The sequence below is a fragment of the Erinaceus europaeus genome, chromosome 3 (assembly GCF_950295315.1).
Source record: "Erinaceus europaeus chromosome 3, mEriEur2.1, whole genome shotgun sequence".
In the NCBI taxonomy this organism is placed as follows: Eukaryota; Metazoa; Chordata; class Mammalia; order Eulipotyphla; family Erinaceidae; genus Erinaceus; species Erinaceus europaeus.
The window spans coordinates 61996704-62016767 of record NC_080164.1 but is presented as its reverse complement, the minus strand read 5'-3'; the positions used below and the strand labels follow the sequence as shown (position 1 = coordinate 62016767).

The window sequence follows — 20064 nt, the reverse complement described above, 5'->3', positions numbered from 1 at the left end:
TTGGCATATCCAGCCCCTGTCAACTTCATTCCTCAAGAGCTTAATTCCAGGTTAATATCAGTCAACAGGAAACCTCAATCTAAATGAGCTCCCTAGAGTCTATTTAAAGGGGAACCAAATTAATATGGTAGTTTAGTGTCAAAAATAAAATATTAATTTAAAAGTTATCTTCTCAAATTGAACTTTGTGATTTTCAAATTTTGGAAAATGTCACAATAGTTCATCTTCAGCTTCAGCTGACTGTAATGAGATACACATTGCATCTTGTCAGACTGTTGCATGGATTAAGAAAGGGTGCTAAGTTTTCTGTATGTGACAGATTTCTGGAGTAACTGGCCTAGTGAGTGTCCTGCATCTGCCACCACACCCCATCTCACCCTTTGTCTCTCTGCCAGCCTTTTTTCTGAGATCACCAATAGGTCACTGTAGCTCTTGATCTTTGTACTACTTCATCTATGTACCTGGTCACATAAAAATGTAGCCTATAGCTGCAAACTCTAGACCCTTCTTCCCAAGGATTCTTACTGGACAGGGCTGTGGGTCACTCTGGGTCCCCTGCCTCCCTGGCCAGCAGCGGCAGGGGATTAGAGAGGCCCCTGGGGGTCACAGGGTGGCTCTGGTGTCAAGGGTGACATGTGCAGAAAGGAAAAGTCACACCAGACTCAACCAGCTCTGGGAGAAGCCTCTGAGGGTCAGCTTGTTTATTGAGGGATACAAGCAAGTAGATATACCCATAATCCAGAGAGAAGGTTGAGGTAACCATTAATCCAAACATAATACATAGCTACACCTTGACCTACAAAGTATTTGATCACAACTGGAAAGTTACTGTATAAGGCTTGGTCATGAGCTCACAATGCATTTTCCTCTGAGGGTAAATTACAGACACTTCAGAGCGGGGGAGAGAAGGGAGCAGTTGAGTAAAAGCAGGATATTTGCAGTGGGTTTCAAGTTAGCCATACACAGTAATTCATGGCCTTTGTTTTAAGAGGACGGAGTAGTAGCATGTGCATAAAGGGTGCCCCATCTGGGGAAGCCCATCCAACATAAGTTCATGAGGTTAGGAGAGATCTGCTTAACATCTCCCACAGGAAAAGGGGGTGAATTCAGGGTCAACCCACTCAGACTCTCATGGAAACAGTGGCCGGGACTTCCTGGACAGTGGGCCCATTCCCCACACAAGGCAGTTACACTTTACCCTAGGTAGCTCTGCAGCTATTCCAATAGGAATATGAAGCCATGAAACTCTACACTTAAATATGCAGCAGCTATAACTGAGTTAGAGCATCCTAGGTGTCCTTTAGCATAAATGGATTCCCACACTATAACAGAAAATCCAGACCTTATGGTATCATCCCTATGCTATACTGCTTCCAGTTGAGTATTTTGAAGGCAGTGCTCAACACCCTACCATAAGTGCAAAGAAACAAACATGAAGAATTCTTTAGTACGAATGAGGCATGCACTACTACAAACTCATTCACAAATGCAGTGGATCAAATGGAGATCCCTTCAGATTCCTCATTTCACTTTATAAAGTCATGGAGATCTATTTAGCTTGGGTGTTTAGGCCTCAGATCCCTTAGTGCAGATGATGTGGGGGGGTGGTACTAGAGAGCCCAAGATATGTACTTCTCTCTCTCTCCAGTATTAGGACAACATCTTTTGCAGAGTGGGTAATTCCTACAAAAAGAGAGCTCCATAGGGATAGCTATGAACATGTCAAATCCATTAACCCTTTGCTGGTCTCACTATCACTATCAAGCCATCCCAGCATGGAGAAAGATGCACAGTTCATAGAAGACTGCATTAAGAAGCTGATTCCACCACCAATTCTACCACCAGCTCACCTCAGCACTCACCAGCTCACTTTGAGTTTGACTTCCATTGGATTCTCATAAACCCAGGCTACCTATCCTGAGCTGAGCAGGTACCCACTAACACAGCATACTGGAGGGCTCCTGCAAATTTGGACAGGGAATTGAACCTGTGACCTCAGATTTGTGGGTCATGTGCCCTACTACTGAGCCACCCTTAAACCTAAGTTCTTAGAATTATTTTTAAACTCTTATATAAAACTAAACAAAAACAAGCTAAAAGGCTAATTATTTTAAAATTAAAACCAAGCCAAATAATAAGAACAATAAAAAGTACAAATTGAGCTATATGAGAAAACCAGAAAGTCTTAACTAAATTTAGTAAGGGGACATATAAAATAAAATAATTTATAAAAGCTTTAAGTGTTACTATCAAGTACTTACTGTGCAGAGAAGGTCCATTAACAAACTAACAAGCATGCTTTTCTTAAAATAAAATACTATTTTTTTCCATAAATGTATCAAATACTTTTCCAAGCCTCTCTATCCCCTAGGAAAAGGCCATATCAATAGTGAAGACATATTTCTATAACTGGTTCACAGAAAAGTTTGGATAGACAATGTTTTTTACTTATAATGCTGGGTAAAACTGGTCTTTTATTTTTTCTCCTCTCCATCCCACATTGGTAGCATGTGTTTATTCTCCTGTGACCTGGAAATCACATTTTGTTATCAACACATAAGACAAAGGAAGATTTCAGAATGGTAAGGGAAACATCTCTACAAGGAATCTTGCCTTCTGGTATTTCATGTAGTCTGCTAAAGTTTATTTTGCCTCTCTCAGACATAGTCCAGCCAATATGGAATTATGATGCTGTGATGTGTAATACACATGCAAATACACACACACATATACAGATCATTATTATCTGCTGCTGCATATATCTCTAAAACCATGGGAATTACTGAAATTTGAGAGTGATAAAGATGTCTTCAATTGGGAACTAGGTAGTGATGCACCCAGTAAGTGCGATTATTTTATTTAATTTCTTTATTGGGGGATTAATGTTTTACAGTCATCAGTAAATACAATAGTTTGTACATGCATAACATTTCTTAGTTTTCCACACAACAATACAACTCCCACTAGGTCCTCTGCCATCCTGTTCCTGTACCTGAACTCTCCCCCCACCACAACCCACCTCAGAGTCTTTTATTTTGGTACAACAACAACATGCCAACTCCAGTTCAGGTTCTACTTGTGTTTTCTCTTCTGATCTTGTTTTTCAACTTCTGCCTGTGAGTGAGATCATCCCATATGCATCCTTCTGTTTCTGACTTATTTCACTTAACATGATTTCTTCAAACTCCACCCAAGATGGGCTGAAAACAGTGAAATCACCATTTTTAATTTTTTTATATTTATTCATTTATTCCCTTTGTTGCCCTTGTTTTATTTTTGTAGTTAATACTGTTGTTATTATTGGTGTCATCATTGTTGGATAGGACAGAGAGAAATGGAGAGAGGAGGGAAAGACAGAGAGGGGCAGAGAAAGATAGACACCTGCAGACCTGCTTCACCACCTGTGAAACAAACCCCCTGCAGGTGGGGAGCTGGGGTCTTGAACCAGGATCTTAATGCCGGTCCTTGTGCTTTGTGCCACATGTGCTTAACCCAATGCGCTACCGCCCGACTCCCGAAATCACCATTTTTAATACCTGAGTAGTATTCCATTGTGCATATAGACCACAACTTGCTCAGCTACTCATCTGTTGTTGGACACCTGGCTTGCTCCTAGGTTTTGGCCATTACAAATTGGGCTTTAGCACCAGTAACCTTTCCTTAGGCTCCTCTCTGTCCATGAGCCACATGTGTTGGCACTCACTGGTGACTTGGTGGGTTCATAAAGTAGTCCTAGTCTCATTTTGTTGTTTTCTCAGATGATCTTCTTGGATATTTCAGTGGCTGCTCCTGAGCCTGCTGCTGCCTCAGCTGCTGCCTGAGCCTCCGCTGCCGCCCTGTGGCTAAGGCCAAGTCCAAAGAGAGCCTCTGCATTATGCCACTGCTGCTGCTGCCTCCAGAGCAGAACACCCCCCCCCAAAAAATTAAGTCCACTTATTACTAAACACAAGTTCCCAGGTTCTACCTCTGCTCCCCACCTGCAAGGGGGGGGGGATGTTTCACAAATGGTGAAATAGAACTGCAGGTGTCTATTTTTCTCCCCCACTTCTGGCCTCCCCCTTCTCTCTCAACTTCTCTCTATCCTAGCTAATAAAAATTAGGTTAAAAATGTCTTCTATTAACTTATGAGGTGACTTTTGCCCGTTGTCAGGAGAATCAACCATGTGATTTAAGGGTTCTTTCAGTCCGACCTCACCCTCACCTCCTGGGAGGTGAGAGGGTTGTATATTGAGTTAGTGGCCAATAGTAAATGGTTTGAAATATATGATAAATCATGTTTATATAAGGAAGTCTCCAGAAAGTGCAAAAGGACAAAGATGGTGTCGTCACTGTGATTAGGGTACAGTGGCACATTCAGAGAGTGCACAGAAGTTCTATACATCTTTTCCACTTGCTGTTTCTGATTTACATATTTTTGTAATAAACCACTAATCTCATAAGTAAACTGGTTCTCTGAGTTCTGTGAGCTAATATCTAGCACAATAATTGAATCCAGGTAAGAGTCATTGGATCTTCCAACCTATAGCTCAGGTGACAACCAGTGCTTGTACTTGCCCCGCCCCCCAAAGTATGTGTGTGTGTGCGGGCGGGAAGATTGGGGTTGGGAGTGAGTCCTGTAAAACTGAGTCCATAACCCATCAGATCTGATGTCATAGCTAGCATGAGGATTCAGTTACATTCTAGAATAAAAAACAGATGGTGTCTGAGAAATGCTTAATGAGGTATAAGGATAAAGCTCACACATTGTAATTGGTACCAGAAACAGATGTACTTTACATCTTAATGTACTTAAGTCATTACATAGTGAGGTTTAGGTGACTAACAGTAACCCACTCTGGTCATCTGCTAACACCCTGTAAGATAAGGACAACCTCTGTAATGGATGTGACTCATACTTTTTTATGAATTATTATTGGAGATTCAAGAAAAATAATAAAATTTTTATACAGCAAACCAAATTTGGTCTAGATCTTTCTATCATTATACCCATAATCAGTTAGTGGATGACATTAGAATCCATTAGAAACATGGTCATTTTCAAAAAAGAGGGCACCTCCACTGCTATTAATAAAAGAAGTATATAAATTGTGAGTATGTCTAGGATAAAAAGGTTGAAGAAATCAAAATTGTGAGGTTGTAAAGTAGTAAAGCAGCATGCTCTTTTAAACATTGGATCCACCACCTACTGCTTCACCATTAATATCTTCTTCCCCAATAAGTTCCAGTCAAACCACTGGTATCTTCATTCAATTACTCTTGTTAATTTCAGTTTATGCTACATTTTCTATTTCATTTTATATCTGTTTTAGCTTTATTACTGTGCAAAAATGAAGTTTTTATTTGTTTTTACGTGTAAACATTAGAATTAGGACAAAGATAATTTATTATTAACAATTGTTTTTCTTTATTGTTTTTCTTATGTATTTATTTTGGAGTGGAATCAGAGCTTCACATATGTGTGTTTTCACCCATCTGGGTCACTCTTTTCATTCATAGAAAGACAGGGGGAAACACTATAGATTCACAGCTTCCTCCACTGCCATAGCTCTTCCAAGTGATAATGCCTGGGTTTGAACTTGGATCATACAGATAGTAAGTCATGTGTTTTCCCAAGTGAACTATCTCTCTGGATCAACAATTGGTGTGTGTGTGTGTGTGTGTGTGTATGTGTGTGTGTGTGTATTTAAATATGTTAGTAGGAGTATAGATTAACATTGTTCCCACCATTATAGATTTGTGTCCCTATGCTCTCCCCCCTCCTACAAATGAGTTTAAAATTTACCACCCCCAGAATCTTTTACTTTCATGCAATACTCCAAATCCAGTCCAAATTCTGATTTATGTTTCCGTTTCTGTTCTTCTTTCTCAACTTTTTTCTATGAGTGGGATCATCCCACACTCATTTTTCTCTTTCTGGATTATCTCACTTAACATAATTTCTTCAAGCTCCATCCAAAATGGGTCGAAGATGGTGGATTCATTCTTAGTAGCTGAGTAGTATTCTATTATGTATATTATGCCACAGTTTTCTCAGTCACTTGTCTGTTGCTGGACATGTAGGTTGCTTCTTCTTCTTTTTTTTTTTTTTTTGTCGCTCAGACTGTGGGTCTCTTCATGGTGCATCAGGTCAAAGTGAAGCATGTAGGTTGCTTCTAGGTTTTGGTTAATATAAATTGTGCTACTATAAACATATGTATACACATATCTTTTTGGCTTGCTTTTTTTTAATAAGTCCTGAAGCTTTAAAAAAGATTTGTTGCACACATCAAAAGTAGGGAAAGTGAAATACATAAAGGAAAGAAGAAAAGCAATACAAAAGCTCAGTTCTATGTCAATCAAGGAAACTGGAGTCAGAGGTATGAGTTCTGGAGCAGTTTTATATCCATCCCAAAATAGAGTTCTACCATCTTTGGGTCCTAACATCCTCATACAAAGATTTTTAGACACCTTCGTTTTGAGAGGAAACCTATATGAGCCCATTTCTTCTACTTCTGAGTCCATGTTTTCTTCCTTGGTTGCCATGAAGTCATAACTTCACCTTCATTCATACAGTAAATGATAACAGACTCTGCTTACCTCTCACCACTGATGTGAAACAGCCTTGAGATAGTAAAGATTAAAATATGCTGTGAACTAGAAAATTTAAAACAAAGTCCTCTAACAAAGATTTCATCTCCATATTGAGCTCAAAGTTTGGAAGAAAAATAGAAAGAGGTATTGTATTGCTCCCCTTTATTGTTCGTGATGCATAGAGGCTGGTCTTTCTCAGAGGATGCAATGAAATAGTCAGGGAAGTCCACAGACTCAAAGGTAGAGGTCCTGCCATTCTGGGAGTGGTAGAAGAGAAAAGGCTTCACAGGCTCATTATTGGAGTACAGATCAAGTATTTTCTGTGCCTAAAACATGAGACAATGTCCAGAATAAAGCAAAGATTATTTGAGTAGTTCAGAGTTACATGTACAACAAAAGTTACATACATTAATTAGAGTAGATATAGAAAAACACATTCAAGAGAGTAGCAGCAGCTGTGTGTTGCTCTCCCTGATCAACTAGGATTAGCAAAGAGGGTCACCTGAAAACACAAGGCTAGGTTTACTTCAGGAACACACCAACTCATGGATGAGTGCAAATACATGAGGTTCATGGACAGAGAGGGGCTTAAGGAGAGATTTCTGGGGCTAAGATCCCATACCTACTCAGGAGCATCTAGTAACAGCCCAGCAGTTTGCCAGTTGAGGTGCCAGCTCCATTCTGAGTTTTATCAACAAAAAGACTGCTGAACATGGCTGGGATAAAGAATAGGAAAGCTATCAGGGGAGGGGATGGGATACGGAGATGTGGTGGGAACCTTTTATCCTATGTTGTTTTTTTTTTTAATGTCTCCTTTTTTTTAAATAAATTAAAAAAAATTTTTTTAAAGGACTGCTGAAAGGAGGAGAATCACATAAGGCTCACAAATTGCAACTGTGAGTCTCCATTTCTATTGCTCCTTGGAGGTTGGAACAACAGTGGGGAGGCCCTGTACTGACATCTGGGGACAGAAAACTGACCAGGCAACTCAGAAGAAGATCTACACTTCCAGTTGTCTGGAGGTGGAGCCATATAGTGGTAACCATTCCACATCATTCTCCTGATGAATTGGAAGACATGGTAAATAACTGCCTCAGAACCCACGGAGTACAAACAAGATTTGTTTAGAAACTCACAGGGCCAAAGAGTGCTGCCTGGCTTAATTCTGACTGCTAGTATAATGGCAAATTGGGCCAGGGCTTTGAACCCTTGGGGCATGGGAATCTCTGCATAACCACTGTGTTATCTATCTCCCACCTTGTTTTATCTCTTGATCAAGAGTAAGTAATTAAGCTAAAAAACTACTTATAGTGAAAAAGCCCTCAGGTTCCCATTGCCTGCAGGGAAAATAAATAACATAACATAAGAAAGTTCAGCCACTGTGCTTCAACTCAAGGATTGAGATAACATAGAAACAACTGTTAAGATATGAAACTGTCAATTCTTAAGTACTTAATCTAGATACAAGTCATTCCAGGGAAGTGGGTTTAGTGGATTGAAAAGTAGTGAGGGCTGGGAGTATGGATAGACCTATCAATGCCCATGTTCAGCAGGGAAGCAATTACAGAAGCCAGACCTTCTGTATCCCACAATGACCTTTGGTCCATACTCCCAGAGGGTTAAAGAATAGAAAAGCTGTCAGGGGAGGGGATAGGATATTAGTTCTGGTGGTGGTAATTGTGTGGAGTTGTACCCTTCTTATCCTATGATTTTGTCAGTGTTTCTTTTTTAGGAAGAAAGAAAGAAAGGAAAAGAGAGAGAGAGAGAGAGAAAAGAAAAAACAATGAGAAAGGGAAAAAAAGAATATTAGTGAGGGAGAGACTTAATAACACACCATATATAATGGTTAAACAGAGTAGAAACATTGGATAAATGAACCAGAACAAAAGCCCAGATATAAGTCCCAAGAAAGTAGAAACACATAGGAATGTAGGCAACATACAAACATTAATCCATGCAATAATTATGAGAATTAGAAAAGCTTTTGAAAGTAATATTATCAGAACTAGGAAAACAACAAATGAGACTCTGAAAGAAAACATTAATGATCTTGAGGTAATTAGAGAGCTGAAAACTGAAACAGCTGAGTTAAGAACTCAATGAGCTAAACAAGCTAATATAGTATCTGAACAGGGTAAAAAAAACAGATGGAAAAAAAATATTAAAAAAATTCAAGTAAGCAGAAGAGGGGCCAGGTGGTGGTACACCTCGTTAAACACACACATTACAATGTATAAGGAACCCTGTCCCCTACCTGCAGGGGGAAAGCTTCATTAATGGTGAAGCAGGGCTGCAGGTGTCTCTCTGTCTCTCTTCCTCTAGCTCCCCCTCTCTTCTCAGTTTCTCACTGTCTCTATCCAATAATAAATAAATAAATAATAAAACTTTAAAAAATAAACTGAGGATCCATGAAATCTTACCTCCTCAACCTTCATCTTAAGTCTAGCTAGATACACAGTAGTAATATAACTCAAGGGATAAATTAATGAACAATAGCCAAGTGAACAACAAGCTTTGACTCTCCTCACAAAGTTTAGAAAAAGGAAGGAGTTGCAATTGTTCAGCAGTAAGTCTAAGGCCTTACTGGCCAAGGCTGTAACCGAGAGCACAAAACCTTATGCTGACAAAGGGCTAACAGATTGAGTGTATGGATTGCTATCCAAATATCAACAAGGAATAAAGTCAATGGAATAAAAGAATACACCCAAAGGAACAAATAAAATACATCAGAAAATACCTCCTACATCATGTATCAAAGTATATTTGCATTTACTTATATACTCAACTAAAATAAGTATTTCTAAGTAAAATACATATGTGTAAGATCTCCAGAGAGACATAGGAATGGTCCATAATAAGCCACATTATCCTGAGTGTGGCATGTGGGGGATTCTCTTGTAGCATTTCTTAACTTAGTTATAGAATTCTAGTTAATCTGTTGAATTCTTTGAATGGCCAGAAACCTGGAATTATCCATGATCCTGCTTTCTTTGATCCTTCAACATCTAACGTAGCAGCAAGGTCTGTGAACACTATATACCAGGTTAAGTGCACTTAGTGAGAAGCACAAGGACATGCTCAAGGATTCTGGTTAGAGCCCCCCCAGCTCCCCACTTGCAGGAGTGTCATATCGCAAGCAGTGAAGCAGGTCTACAGGTGTCTATCTTTCTCTCCCCCTCCCTGTCTTCCCCTCCTCTCTCAATTCCTCTCTGTCCTATCCAACAACAATAGCAGCAATAATAAAAGCAGCAGCAACAACCACAAAAATGGGAAAAGATATATGGGGGGAGGGAGATATCAGAGAACATTCAAAGAAATCATAGTTTCCACACCTGTGTATTATTCCAAATATAAACAACTGGGACCAGCACTGATGTACCTGTTAGAGCACATGTTACAAAGTTCAAGGACCCAGGCTCAAACCTCCAATCCTCACCTGAAGAGGAAGGCTTCACAACTGGTGTAACAATGCTGCAGGAATCTACTTCCTCTTTCTCAATTTCTCTCCATCTCTTTCTAATAAATAAATATATATTAAAGAAAAAATAGACACCCAGGAAGTTGAATGAACACCCAAGTTCCTGAATCCAAAATGGCCCAAAACCAGGTACACCATAGTAAAGTATTCAAAAGTAAGGACAAAGAAATAAATATATTAAAGGCTGCTAGGGAATGGAAAAAACTGGCATACAGAGGTAGAACCATCAGGCTTTCATCATATTTCTCATTACAAACCCTAGAAGCAAGGAGGATGTGGAATGACATATTCAAAGTATTAAAAGAAAAGAATTACAAACCATGAATATTCTATCAAGCCAAATTACCCTTCAAGTCTAAGGGAGAAGTAAAAGTCTTTGCAAATATACATAAACTGAAGGTCTTCACAACAACTAATCCTGCCTTTCAAGAATTAAATAAACTAGTGAGGAGAAGCCCACATAAAAAGAAAATGCAAAGGAATTCCAACTCTAGATGAGGTGATCAGTGGTAGAATAGAACCAGGACAGGAACACAAACAACAGCAACAGGAAAAAAGCAAAGGTATAAGAAAGGAGAGGACAAAATGGACAGAGCAATACAGTCAAGTATTGGTTAACCAAGGTTAACTTCAAAGACTACCATAGATATTGCAAGTTAGACACAACTCAGGAATGACAAGGAAAATGAACAACTGGTCCAAAAAATTGTGTGGAACCAAAATAAAAATATAAATAGCCAAAACACTGTTAAAAAAAGAAATAAAGAAATGGAGGTATCACACTCCCCAACTTCTGTTTATATCACAAAGGTAATAATAATTAAAAACAGCACAGCTTGCGCCAAAGTAAAAGACTCTGGGATGGGCAGGTCCTGGAACTTGATGGTGGAAGAGGACCTAGTTGGAGGATTTAGAGTGATATGTAAAAAACTGAGAAATATTATATATGTACTGACTACTGTATTTTACTGACTATAACCCCCCAATAAAGAAAAAGAAAGCATAGTAATGGCACAAAAATGAACACTCAGGAGGCATAGTACAGAGCTGTGCCCATTTTGGTAATTTCACTCTAAGTTTAGGAAGCAATGGAGGTTGTTCCTAGTGCTGCAAGAAAAGAGATAGGAGCTTAAAATATCTCAATCTTTGACTCAGGGAGTTTTTAGCCTTCTGAATTTAAGGCAAGGACATGACATAAAACAGAGCATTCATGACCACAAGACAGCCAAAGCACTCAAGCAAAAACTACCATAGTCATGGGTCCTAAGAAACATGCCTAAAATGGATTTCCTATCTTTCTTCCAGGCTAACACCCCTAAGAGACCAACTACAGGACCCTGTGGTATGTGGCAAAACCTACCCAAAGAGGGAAGGTTATAGCAATATAAGCTGAAGCAAAATAAGATGAATTAATAAACTGAAGAGATTACAGATAAATTATCTAACAACACAACTGAGCCAAATAGAAAAGAAGCAACAAAGAGACCCAAAAGTCAACAGGAGGAAGGAAATAGTCAAACTCAAAATAAAAATTAATGAAATACAAACCAGGAAGAAGACCCAAAATATTAATGAAATCAATAGTTTGTTCTTCTATAGTACAAATAGAATAGATAAACCACTAGCTAGACTCACACAAAGCAAAAGAAAGAAAACTATGATAAAAACAATCAGAAATGAGAGAGATGAAATTACAACAGATGATATAGGGATACAAAGAATCATATGTGGATATTATCATATAGGGATATTATCTCTCTAAGAAAATAAATTGGACAACCTAGATGAGATGGATGTATTCCTAGATAACATCACCTGCCAAGCCCAACCCAAGAGGACATAGCTAGCTTGAAAAGGCCAATCATTTGTATAAAAGTTCAGTAATCAAAAATCTTCCCAAGAATAAAAGCCCAGGCCTAGATGGCTTTATTATCAAATTCTATAAGGCTTTTAAAGAAGAACTAATGCCAAATCTCCTGAAACTCTTACAGAAAATTGAGGGGGGGAATAACTCCCAAACAAGTTCTATGAAGCTTACATCACTCTAATCCCCAAAGCAGGAAAATGCTCTACTGAAAAAGAAAACTGTGTATCTATATCCCTAATGAATATTGATGCATGGATCTTCAACAAAATCCTGCTGGGCAAATTTAATCCAACAATATATAAAGAGAATAATTCACCAAGACCAAGTGGGATTCATCCCTGGAAAACAGGGGTGATTCAATATCCATAAGTCAGTCAATGTAATTCATCCTATCAGTAAAAAGAAAGATAAAAATTATATAGTCATGTCAATTGATACTGAAAAGGCATTTGACAAGATCCAATATCCATCTATAATAAAGACATTTCCAAAACTGGGACTAGAAGGACATATCCTCAATATAAAAAAGATCATTTATGATAAACCCACAGGCATCACAATTCTCAATGGGGGAAAACTGAAAGCACTCTCTCCCCACCAAAATTGGTAACCTCAAAAACATGTCCACTGTCTCCACTAATATTCAACATAGTCCTTGAGGTACTCATCACTGCAATCAGATAAGAAAGATAGTAAAAGTATACAGATTGCAAAGGATAAAATCAAGCCATCACTATTTTCAATGACATGATAATATACCTAGAAAACCTCAACAACTCAGTAAAGTAGTAGTATAAAAAACCAATACACATAAATCTGTGGTATGTCTGTAGTGAATGAGTAGTCAGAAGAAATGAAAGACTTAATCCTATTTACATGAGAATCCAAAGGATAAAATACATTGAGGTGAAACTCATGGTGTTCCAATGAATGGTGGATAGGAATTCCCAAAGGAAACATAAGGTAGAATGAAAGAATGAATATGGTTGAAGAAACAACTTGTAAGAATACCCGAAAAATACAAGAAAGCCAGATGTCCTCAACTAGTGAAGGGTAGTGTAAGTCACAGAAGCATCACTACATGGTCATTAATTCAAAAGGAACTAGGAAGGTCAGAGAGACAGCATGATGGTTTATGCAACAGGCTTTCATGACTGAGACTGTGAGGTTCAATTCTCAGCATAAGCCAAAACTAAACAGTTCTCTGATTAAAACATAACTGTAAATGAAAGGTCTAGGAATGAATATGTTTAAGAACCAGAGAATATCTCTTTTTAATTCTAAAATTAAAGATTTTCTATCAAATAAACATTTTATAAAATAAATTGACTTTTCAACAACATATTTCTTGAGAGTCAGGCAGTAGCACAGCAAATTAAGCGCACATGGCGCAAAGCACAAGGACAGGCATAAGGATCCCAGTTTGAGCTTCCAGCTCCCCACCTGCAGGGGAGTCACTTCACAAGCGGTGAAGTAGGTCTGCAGGTGTCTATCTTTCTCTCCTCATTTCTGTCTTCCCCTCCTCTCTCCATTTCTCTCTGTCTTATTCAACGAGGACAACAATAGTAACTACAACAATAAAACAACAAGGCCAACAAAAGGGAATAAATAAATATTAAAAAACATATTTCTCTTGTCACTCACCTTCAATTGCAATATGGGCTTCCCTTCAATGTCCTCACAAAATAGACACATTTCCGGATTCTGTATACCCAAATAAATGACATTCCCTTTTCTATGATCAAAAGATTCTTTATGTCTACATGGCATGAAAATAACAGTGACTGTGAAAATAAAAGGGATGATGATGTCAGCTTCCTCATGAATTAAAAAATGAATAAATAAATAAATAAATAAATAGCCAGCTTCTTGGAAGCTTAGCTACACAAACCAGTTAATCATGTCATTCCTATATTTTTGTCATTCATTCGTTCACTTATTCATTCATTCATTCATTGCCTTAGACATAGCACAAACACAAAAACAAATGACCTTGAAATTTTCACACCTCTGGGCTAAGGAGAAAATATAGCAGTTTACACAACAGACTTTCTTTCTTTCTTTTTAATTTCTTTATTGGGAAATTAATGTTTTACATTTGACAGTACACAACAGACTTTCATGACTGAAGCTCAGAGTGCTTCATCTCTCTCCTTTAACACCAGTAATGAGAATCCTTACCCCAAATAGCCCTTCTGATCCTTGGACAGATCATCAGATTTTGCCTGATGTAATACTGAAATCTATCCCTCCTCATCCAGTTAGTCTTCCCATGACACCTTGTGTCTGGTGGAAACTACTTCTCTTGTATAGAATAAGGCTTTCAGATCATGAAAGCAGCAGTCTTGTTCCACAGGAGGCTTCTCCATCCTCTCTACTTCCTTTATCCAGGTCCAAGACAAACTTGTCATTTTATAATGCCACATTTTATCTTAGCAGTAGCATCCCACTCTACTGGGGGGTGGAGGGGTGGGAGGATAGAGAGAAGCCTCAGACAGCCATTTACCTGGATTCACATCGTCCTTCCGTGGAACTGCCACAAGAGTCTCACCTTGAAGTACCAACACCTGCTGATTCAAGTCAGAGATATCCATAGAAATAGGTCGAGGCATTGCTGTTTAAATGGAAATGACTAATAAAAAATACTATAACTAATACTGTTTTCCTGGATACCGGAAAGATCATCTAGTATCAATGTGATAAACAGTAATTGTACTTATATATTTTCTTTAAGTTTGGGAGCTACTCTCTGCCATAATCCAACTTTCTAGTCCTGTTCTTAACACTGGCATGATCTTTCCAGGTAATGCTTTTAGTTCACCTCCATGTTAGCTTAAGCAAAAATTACTAAAGTCATAGGCTTCTAGGAACATACCTAAAATAGCCTTCCCACATTCTTTCCATCCTAAGATCCCTATTCTCATCTGCTCTAGTCATACTTTTAGTTTCCTTTTTATTAAACATTTTGTCCAGCTTACTGCCTTTCAGCCACTAAGTTGCAGATGCTACTGATTCCATCTTGACCTCCCTGGGCCTCACCAATGTGTCCTGAACTTTCATCTCTCCAGAGCCCTACCCCACTACGGAAAAAGAAATGGGCTGAGGAGATGGATTGACCTGCCAAAGACCATGTTCAGCAGAGAAACAATTACAGAATCCAGAATTCCCACCTCATGCAACCCATAAAGAATTTTGGGAGTATGCACCCCATACTCCCAAAGGAGGAAAAATGTTAGAGAAAGATGACTAGATGGCTTTAAACTCCAATTCCATCAGGACCCTGAGAGGCGAAAAAGGAAGAACACTCAGGAATAGTAAAAGGAGAGAGAGAGAGAGAGAGAGAGAGAGAGAGAGAGTTATAGAAGTAATAGTCAACCCATATCTGTGATCTTGGGAGAACTACTAGTTTCCAATGGAAGGAATGGGGACACAGAACTCTGATAGTGGGGACATTATGGAATTATAGTCCTGTTGTCTTGTAATTTTGTAGATCAATATTAAATCACTAATAAAAGTAAATAAATAAATAGAAGGATCATTTAATCCAGGCCATTTACTAAAGAAGGTCTAGGGTTTATACATCAAACCTGCCAGTGTTCATATAGCCCATTAGCCCAACTTCTCTTTTTGGCAAAGCTGTGTGCCCTGGTAAAAAGGGCAGATGGATGGTCCAGGAGGTGGCACAGTGGATAAAGGATTGGACTCTCAAGCTTGAGGTCCTGAGTTTAATCCCTGGCAGCACATGTACCAGAGTGATGTCTGGTTCTTTCTTTCTCTCTCCTCCTACTTTCTCATTACTAAATAAATATAATGTTTAAAATTAAAAAATGGGGCTGGATGGTGGTGCACCTAGTTACATACATGTTATAAAAGTGCAAAGACCAGGGTTTGAGCCCCCAATCCCCACCTGGAGGGGGAAAGCTTTGTGAGTGGTAAAGCAGGACTGCAGGTGCCTCTCTCCCTCTCTATCATCCCCTTCCCTTTCAATTTCTGTCTCTATCAAATGAAAAAATAAGGATTTAAAAAATAAAAGGAAAAATGGAATAAAAGTGAAAATTATTCTACTACATTAGGGATATGGGCTGGGGATATGGATCTACCTGTCAACCCCTATATCCAGCAGAGAAGCAATTACAGAAACCAGACCTCATATTTTCTGCTTCCCATAAAGATCTTTGGTCCATACTCCCAGAGGGATGAAGAATAGGGAAGCTTCACCTTCTGTAATCCATAATGATTCTGGGTTCATACTCCCACAGGGATAAAGAATAGGAAATCTTCCAATAGAAGGGATAGGATACAAAACTCTTATGGTGGGAATTATATGGAACTGCACCCCCTCTTGTCCTATAGTCTTATCGATCATTATGAAGTCAATAAAAAAAAAAGGGACTCTTCCAATGGAGGGGATGGAATGGGAAACTCAGGTGGTGGAAATTGTGTGGAATTATACCCATATTATCCCACAATCTTGTAGATCATTATTAAGTCTCTAATAATGTTTAAGTGAAAATTATCAGTCCTGAAGTACTCATGTGTGAAGACCCAGCTACTCTTTTTGACACTTCCCTTTGCCTGACCTATTGCTGTATCTGAAACTAAGATGACTATTGAATACTGGCCATTACCTTCAATAGTCATCTTTGAGGTATCTCCAACACTGGTAGGAAGAGTCATACCCAGGGTGGAGTGTCCTTCACTGTGTGTGAATCTTCCAGGCTTTTTGCAATATACGCTGGCACTGCCATCATGACTTGGTGTTCCATAGGAAGGGTTTCCTTGAAGGTCTGTCATGGTGAGGTTGTCTCAGCACCTGTAGGGACAGCAATAGGATACATGAGCTTCAGGATATGTTACCAGAACCTTCCCAAGATCCTGCTTTTCAAGGTCTTCATCCTAAATAGCTATCTGGAAATTCTAACCTTACATGAAACCCTTGTCAGATAATCTCAATCACCTCCTGAATTAAATCTCTTTTTTTTTTTTGTCATTGCTGAGGCCTCACCACTCCACATGGATTTTTGTTCTGCTATAAAGGCAGAGCCAGACAGAAGGAGAGAGAGCAAGATACCACAGCAACAAATCTTCTCCAGAGCAGTGAAGGCAGGGATCCAACCTTAGTCACATGACATGTCAAAGCAAGTACCTTTCCAAATGAGCTGTCTTGACAGCCATGAGATAAGTCTTTAAGATAACTATGAGAAGGAGAAATCAGTAAGTCTCTCTTGCTCTTCCAAGAAATCCAGCCAGTGGCAGCATATACCTAGAATTTCCAAGGCCACATGTCAATAAAAATTCAATACCCCTCACAACTCCAATCAAGGAAACCTGTACTTCTTCCCAGTCACCCTCATCCACTCCCATTCTCATCTCCTTCTGCTTAGGAGAAGAGAGGACCCCTACCTGAGTATCTCCCCAGTGGCAAGCAGCTTGTCCCTAAAGGATAAGACATAAAGCTAGCCTGGAATGGTCCTATGCCTCCCTAAATCCCATAGCACAGAAAAGAAGAAAGTTTCCAGAGCTGTAAGATTTTCCAGATATGATTAGCAAAGAAGAACCTTTACTGAGAATCCAGAGGACTGATTGTTGCTCTCGTAGTTCCAAATAGGTGTGATGAACTCTGATGGAGTCTGGTCATTTATTTATCTGGTAAGCGTGAAGGAGGCTCCTATTTCCTTGGTGGGGTGTGACCATTGGGTGATGTAAATAAAGCCCAATTACTCCTCCAAGAGCCTTGTGAGGCTCTTATGAAATCACACCATCATCACAAATATGACCTGCATGAGTACCCTGAGAAGGCCTGAGTCAAGCCCCACAGGAAATGTAATGATGACAGACCATAGCTTCTCCAAAGGGGTATCTGTGGGACTTTCCCAGAGCTCAGATCTCCTGCAATGTCACTCAAGGATTCATACAAATATGCCACACCTTTTATGAAGGGAGTCCATCTCCTGGGGTGGGAAAACTTGTTCTCTATAAGAGTACTATAGTAAGATCTGTGATTGCAAAATTAGCTGTGAACCTCAGATGAGATTTATATGGTATTTATGATCACTTCACCTTGAACCAGCCCTGAACAAAGGGATGGGCTGCAAGTTTTCTTACCTACATCCTCACAGACCTTCAGAAATGTAACTCCATCACCTTGGGGAGTCCCAGGCATTGGCTTCATACTTTCATGGAATAAGACAAATCTAGCCTTTGGTGTCCTCCCATATACAACAATCAACTTCAAGACATTCAATCTATTTTTCCCCTCTCATATTGATTAAGCACTTAAGGTTTCAAATTAGTATTCTGATCAAATTTTAACACCGGGCTTGAATTGTTAATGCATTTCTGATAATGACTTTTTTCCTGAAATATTAAATCACTTATAATCTTAGACCAGGGAGACCAGAAGCAACTGGTCTTGTCCATATTTAAGATAAAGATATTTGTAAATAGCATTAAATGACATAAATCATGGTAAGGTCAAGTATGGTACAGTAAATCTTGACCATACTCTTTCAAAGTAGACCAAATCTTCAAATGACTTGGTCATAATAATAACTACCTATTGCCTTCTTAAATTCAAAGACAGCAAGGAATATTCCTTATTGTCTCTAAAGCCCGTATTTCTCATAGTCCTTGTGCCTCTGGGACTTGGCTCATTTTCCTTCATGATTCTCTTGTTCCGTACCATTTGATACTGATCTGATTAGTTCAACCAAATCAGTACAATCAGTACCATCCAGATATGTTTACTTTGGACTGTGTCCAGAGACGCCAAACCTTCAGCTCTGTTACTCTGGTGAGACCTTTCCTAGTTCCTTAGTTTTATGTCAGGTAGTGCACTTCCTAACAAAGCCACAGAAGCTAGGTATAGACCAGGGCCCATGAGATAGGACACATGTGCACACTTATCCATAAGTTAGGAGAAAACAGATACCTTAAAGTAAAAGTGTTCAGTAGTCTACAGTGACTCAGTAAGTGCAGCAAGCAAGTAGAAAGACCTTTAAAAAAATTAAGTCCTTAATCAAATAGTTTCTACTTAGACACCATTCTCATCTACTTCCTATTTCACTTTCCTCAATAATTCTAAGTCCAACCAGGTCATATAAAGTAAGGACTACAATAGCTGGAAAGGGCAAGAGACTGGCATACTTTAATGATGGCCACCCCATCATCCAAGGTCCTAGTCAGGGAATCAATGGAATTCCCACATAGATTTGATAGGCTTAGACCTCTAACAGAGCCCTCTCACACCATCACTGGTCATCTCCATCAGGAACAACATCATAAACCCTTTAGTGGGCCTCTACTGGAACTTGCCCTCAATGTAGAACACAATGGTAGAAATTGCCCCACCCTCCAAAGGGAGGCTGGATCAACATATTCTGCCACTTGAGGAAAATGGGCCCTGAAATAAGTTCATCCTAGAGTGTTCCTACCTGTGACCATGAAATGTGAGCTCAGACAGACAGGGATACAGAAGTTACACAGGCTCCTACACTGAATATGAATAGACATGGGCCCCAGAACAGATTAGTGGAGTCTACAGTTAATGGTACTTATATACTTTTCCCAAATTTGGAAGCTTCTCTCTTCCCTGATCCAGCTTTCTAGTCCTATTCCCAACTATGACACCATCTTTCCAAATAATAACTGTAGTCCACCTGCATGTTAGCTGTCAGGCTCAGGCAAAAATTAATAAAATCACAGGCCCCTTGGAATATACCTAAAATAGAACTACTAGCTTTTTCCAAAATGGAGACCCCTAAATCTCATCTGCTTTATTCTTACCTTTAGGTTTCTGATTATTTAACAAATTGCTCTGTTTTATATATAAATGCTTTTCAGCCACCAAGTTGTAGTTGCTACCATGACACCAACCTGATATCCCTGGACAGATGTCCTGGGCAAATGTTCCATTGTGTCCTGGAACCCGACCTCTCCAGATCCCTCCCAGATCTCAGATTGTATTAAAGGACCATTGTCATCAAAACTGCTTGGTACTGAAGCATGAATAGGCACACTGACCAGTGGAATAGAATTGAGAGCCCAGAAGAAAGCCCCCACACCTATGGACATCTAATCTTTGACAAAGGTTCTCACAATATTAAATGGGGAAAGGGGAGTCTCTTCAACAAGTGGTGTTGGAAAAAAA

General features: G+C 39.2%; 2 protein-coding genes across 5 annotated transcripts in view; both read right to left on the bottom strand.

The window, feature by feature from the left end:
• Window positions 1-20064, bottom strand: part of LOC103115684 (transcription factor A, mitochondrial-like) — a 146505-nt gene that overhangs the window by 107005 nt on the left and 19436 nt on the right. The window lies entirely within an intron of this gene.
• Window positions 6205-17606, bottom strand: LOC103115683 (interleukin-36 gamma-like). Of its 4 annotated transcripts, none has more exons than XM_007525478.2 (5): window positions 17474-17606; window positions 16544-16728; window positions 14422-14529; window positions 13560-13699; window positions 6205-6896 (listed from the first exon to the last, which is right to left on the bottom strand). In XM_007525478.2, exons 2-5 carry the CDS (start codon window positions 16707-16709, stop codon window positions 6687-6689), a joined length of 624 nt encoding a protein of 207 aa, XP_007525540.1. In that variant the 5' UTR covers window positions 16710-16728; window positions 17474-17606; the 3' UTR covers window positions 6205-6686. The 4 variants fall into 4 exon arrangements, with proteins under 4 accessions (XP_007525540.1, XP_060043242.1, XP_060043241.1 ...); XM_060187259.1 differs by having other exon boundaries at window positions 16595-16728; XM_060187258.1 differs by having other exon boundaries at window positions 17480-17562.

Bases quoted from the DNA above. Each gene is read 5' to 3' on its own strand.
- LOC103115683 (XM_007525478.2), bottom strand. From the start codon at position 16,709: ATGACAGACCTTCAAGGAAACCCTTCCTATGGAACACCAAGTCATGAT. The intron at 13,700-14,421 runs GTAAATGGCTGT...TTATTTTCACAG, and splicing joins GAAGGACGATGTGAATCCAG to TCACTGTTATTTTCATGCCA. The intron at 6,897-13,559 runs GTGAGTGACAAG...CTCATGTTTTAG, and splicing joins AGCCCATATTGCAATTGAAG to GCACAGAAAATACTTGATCT.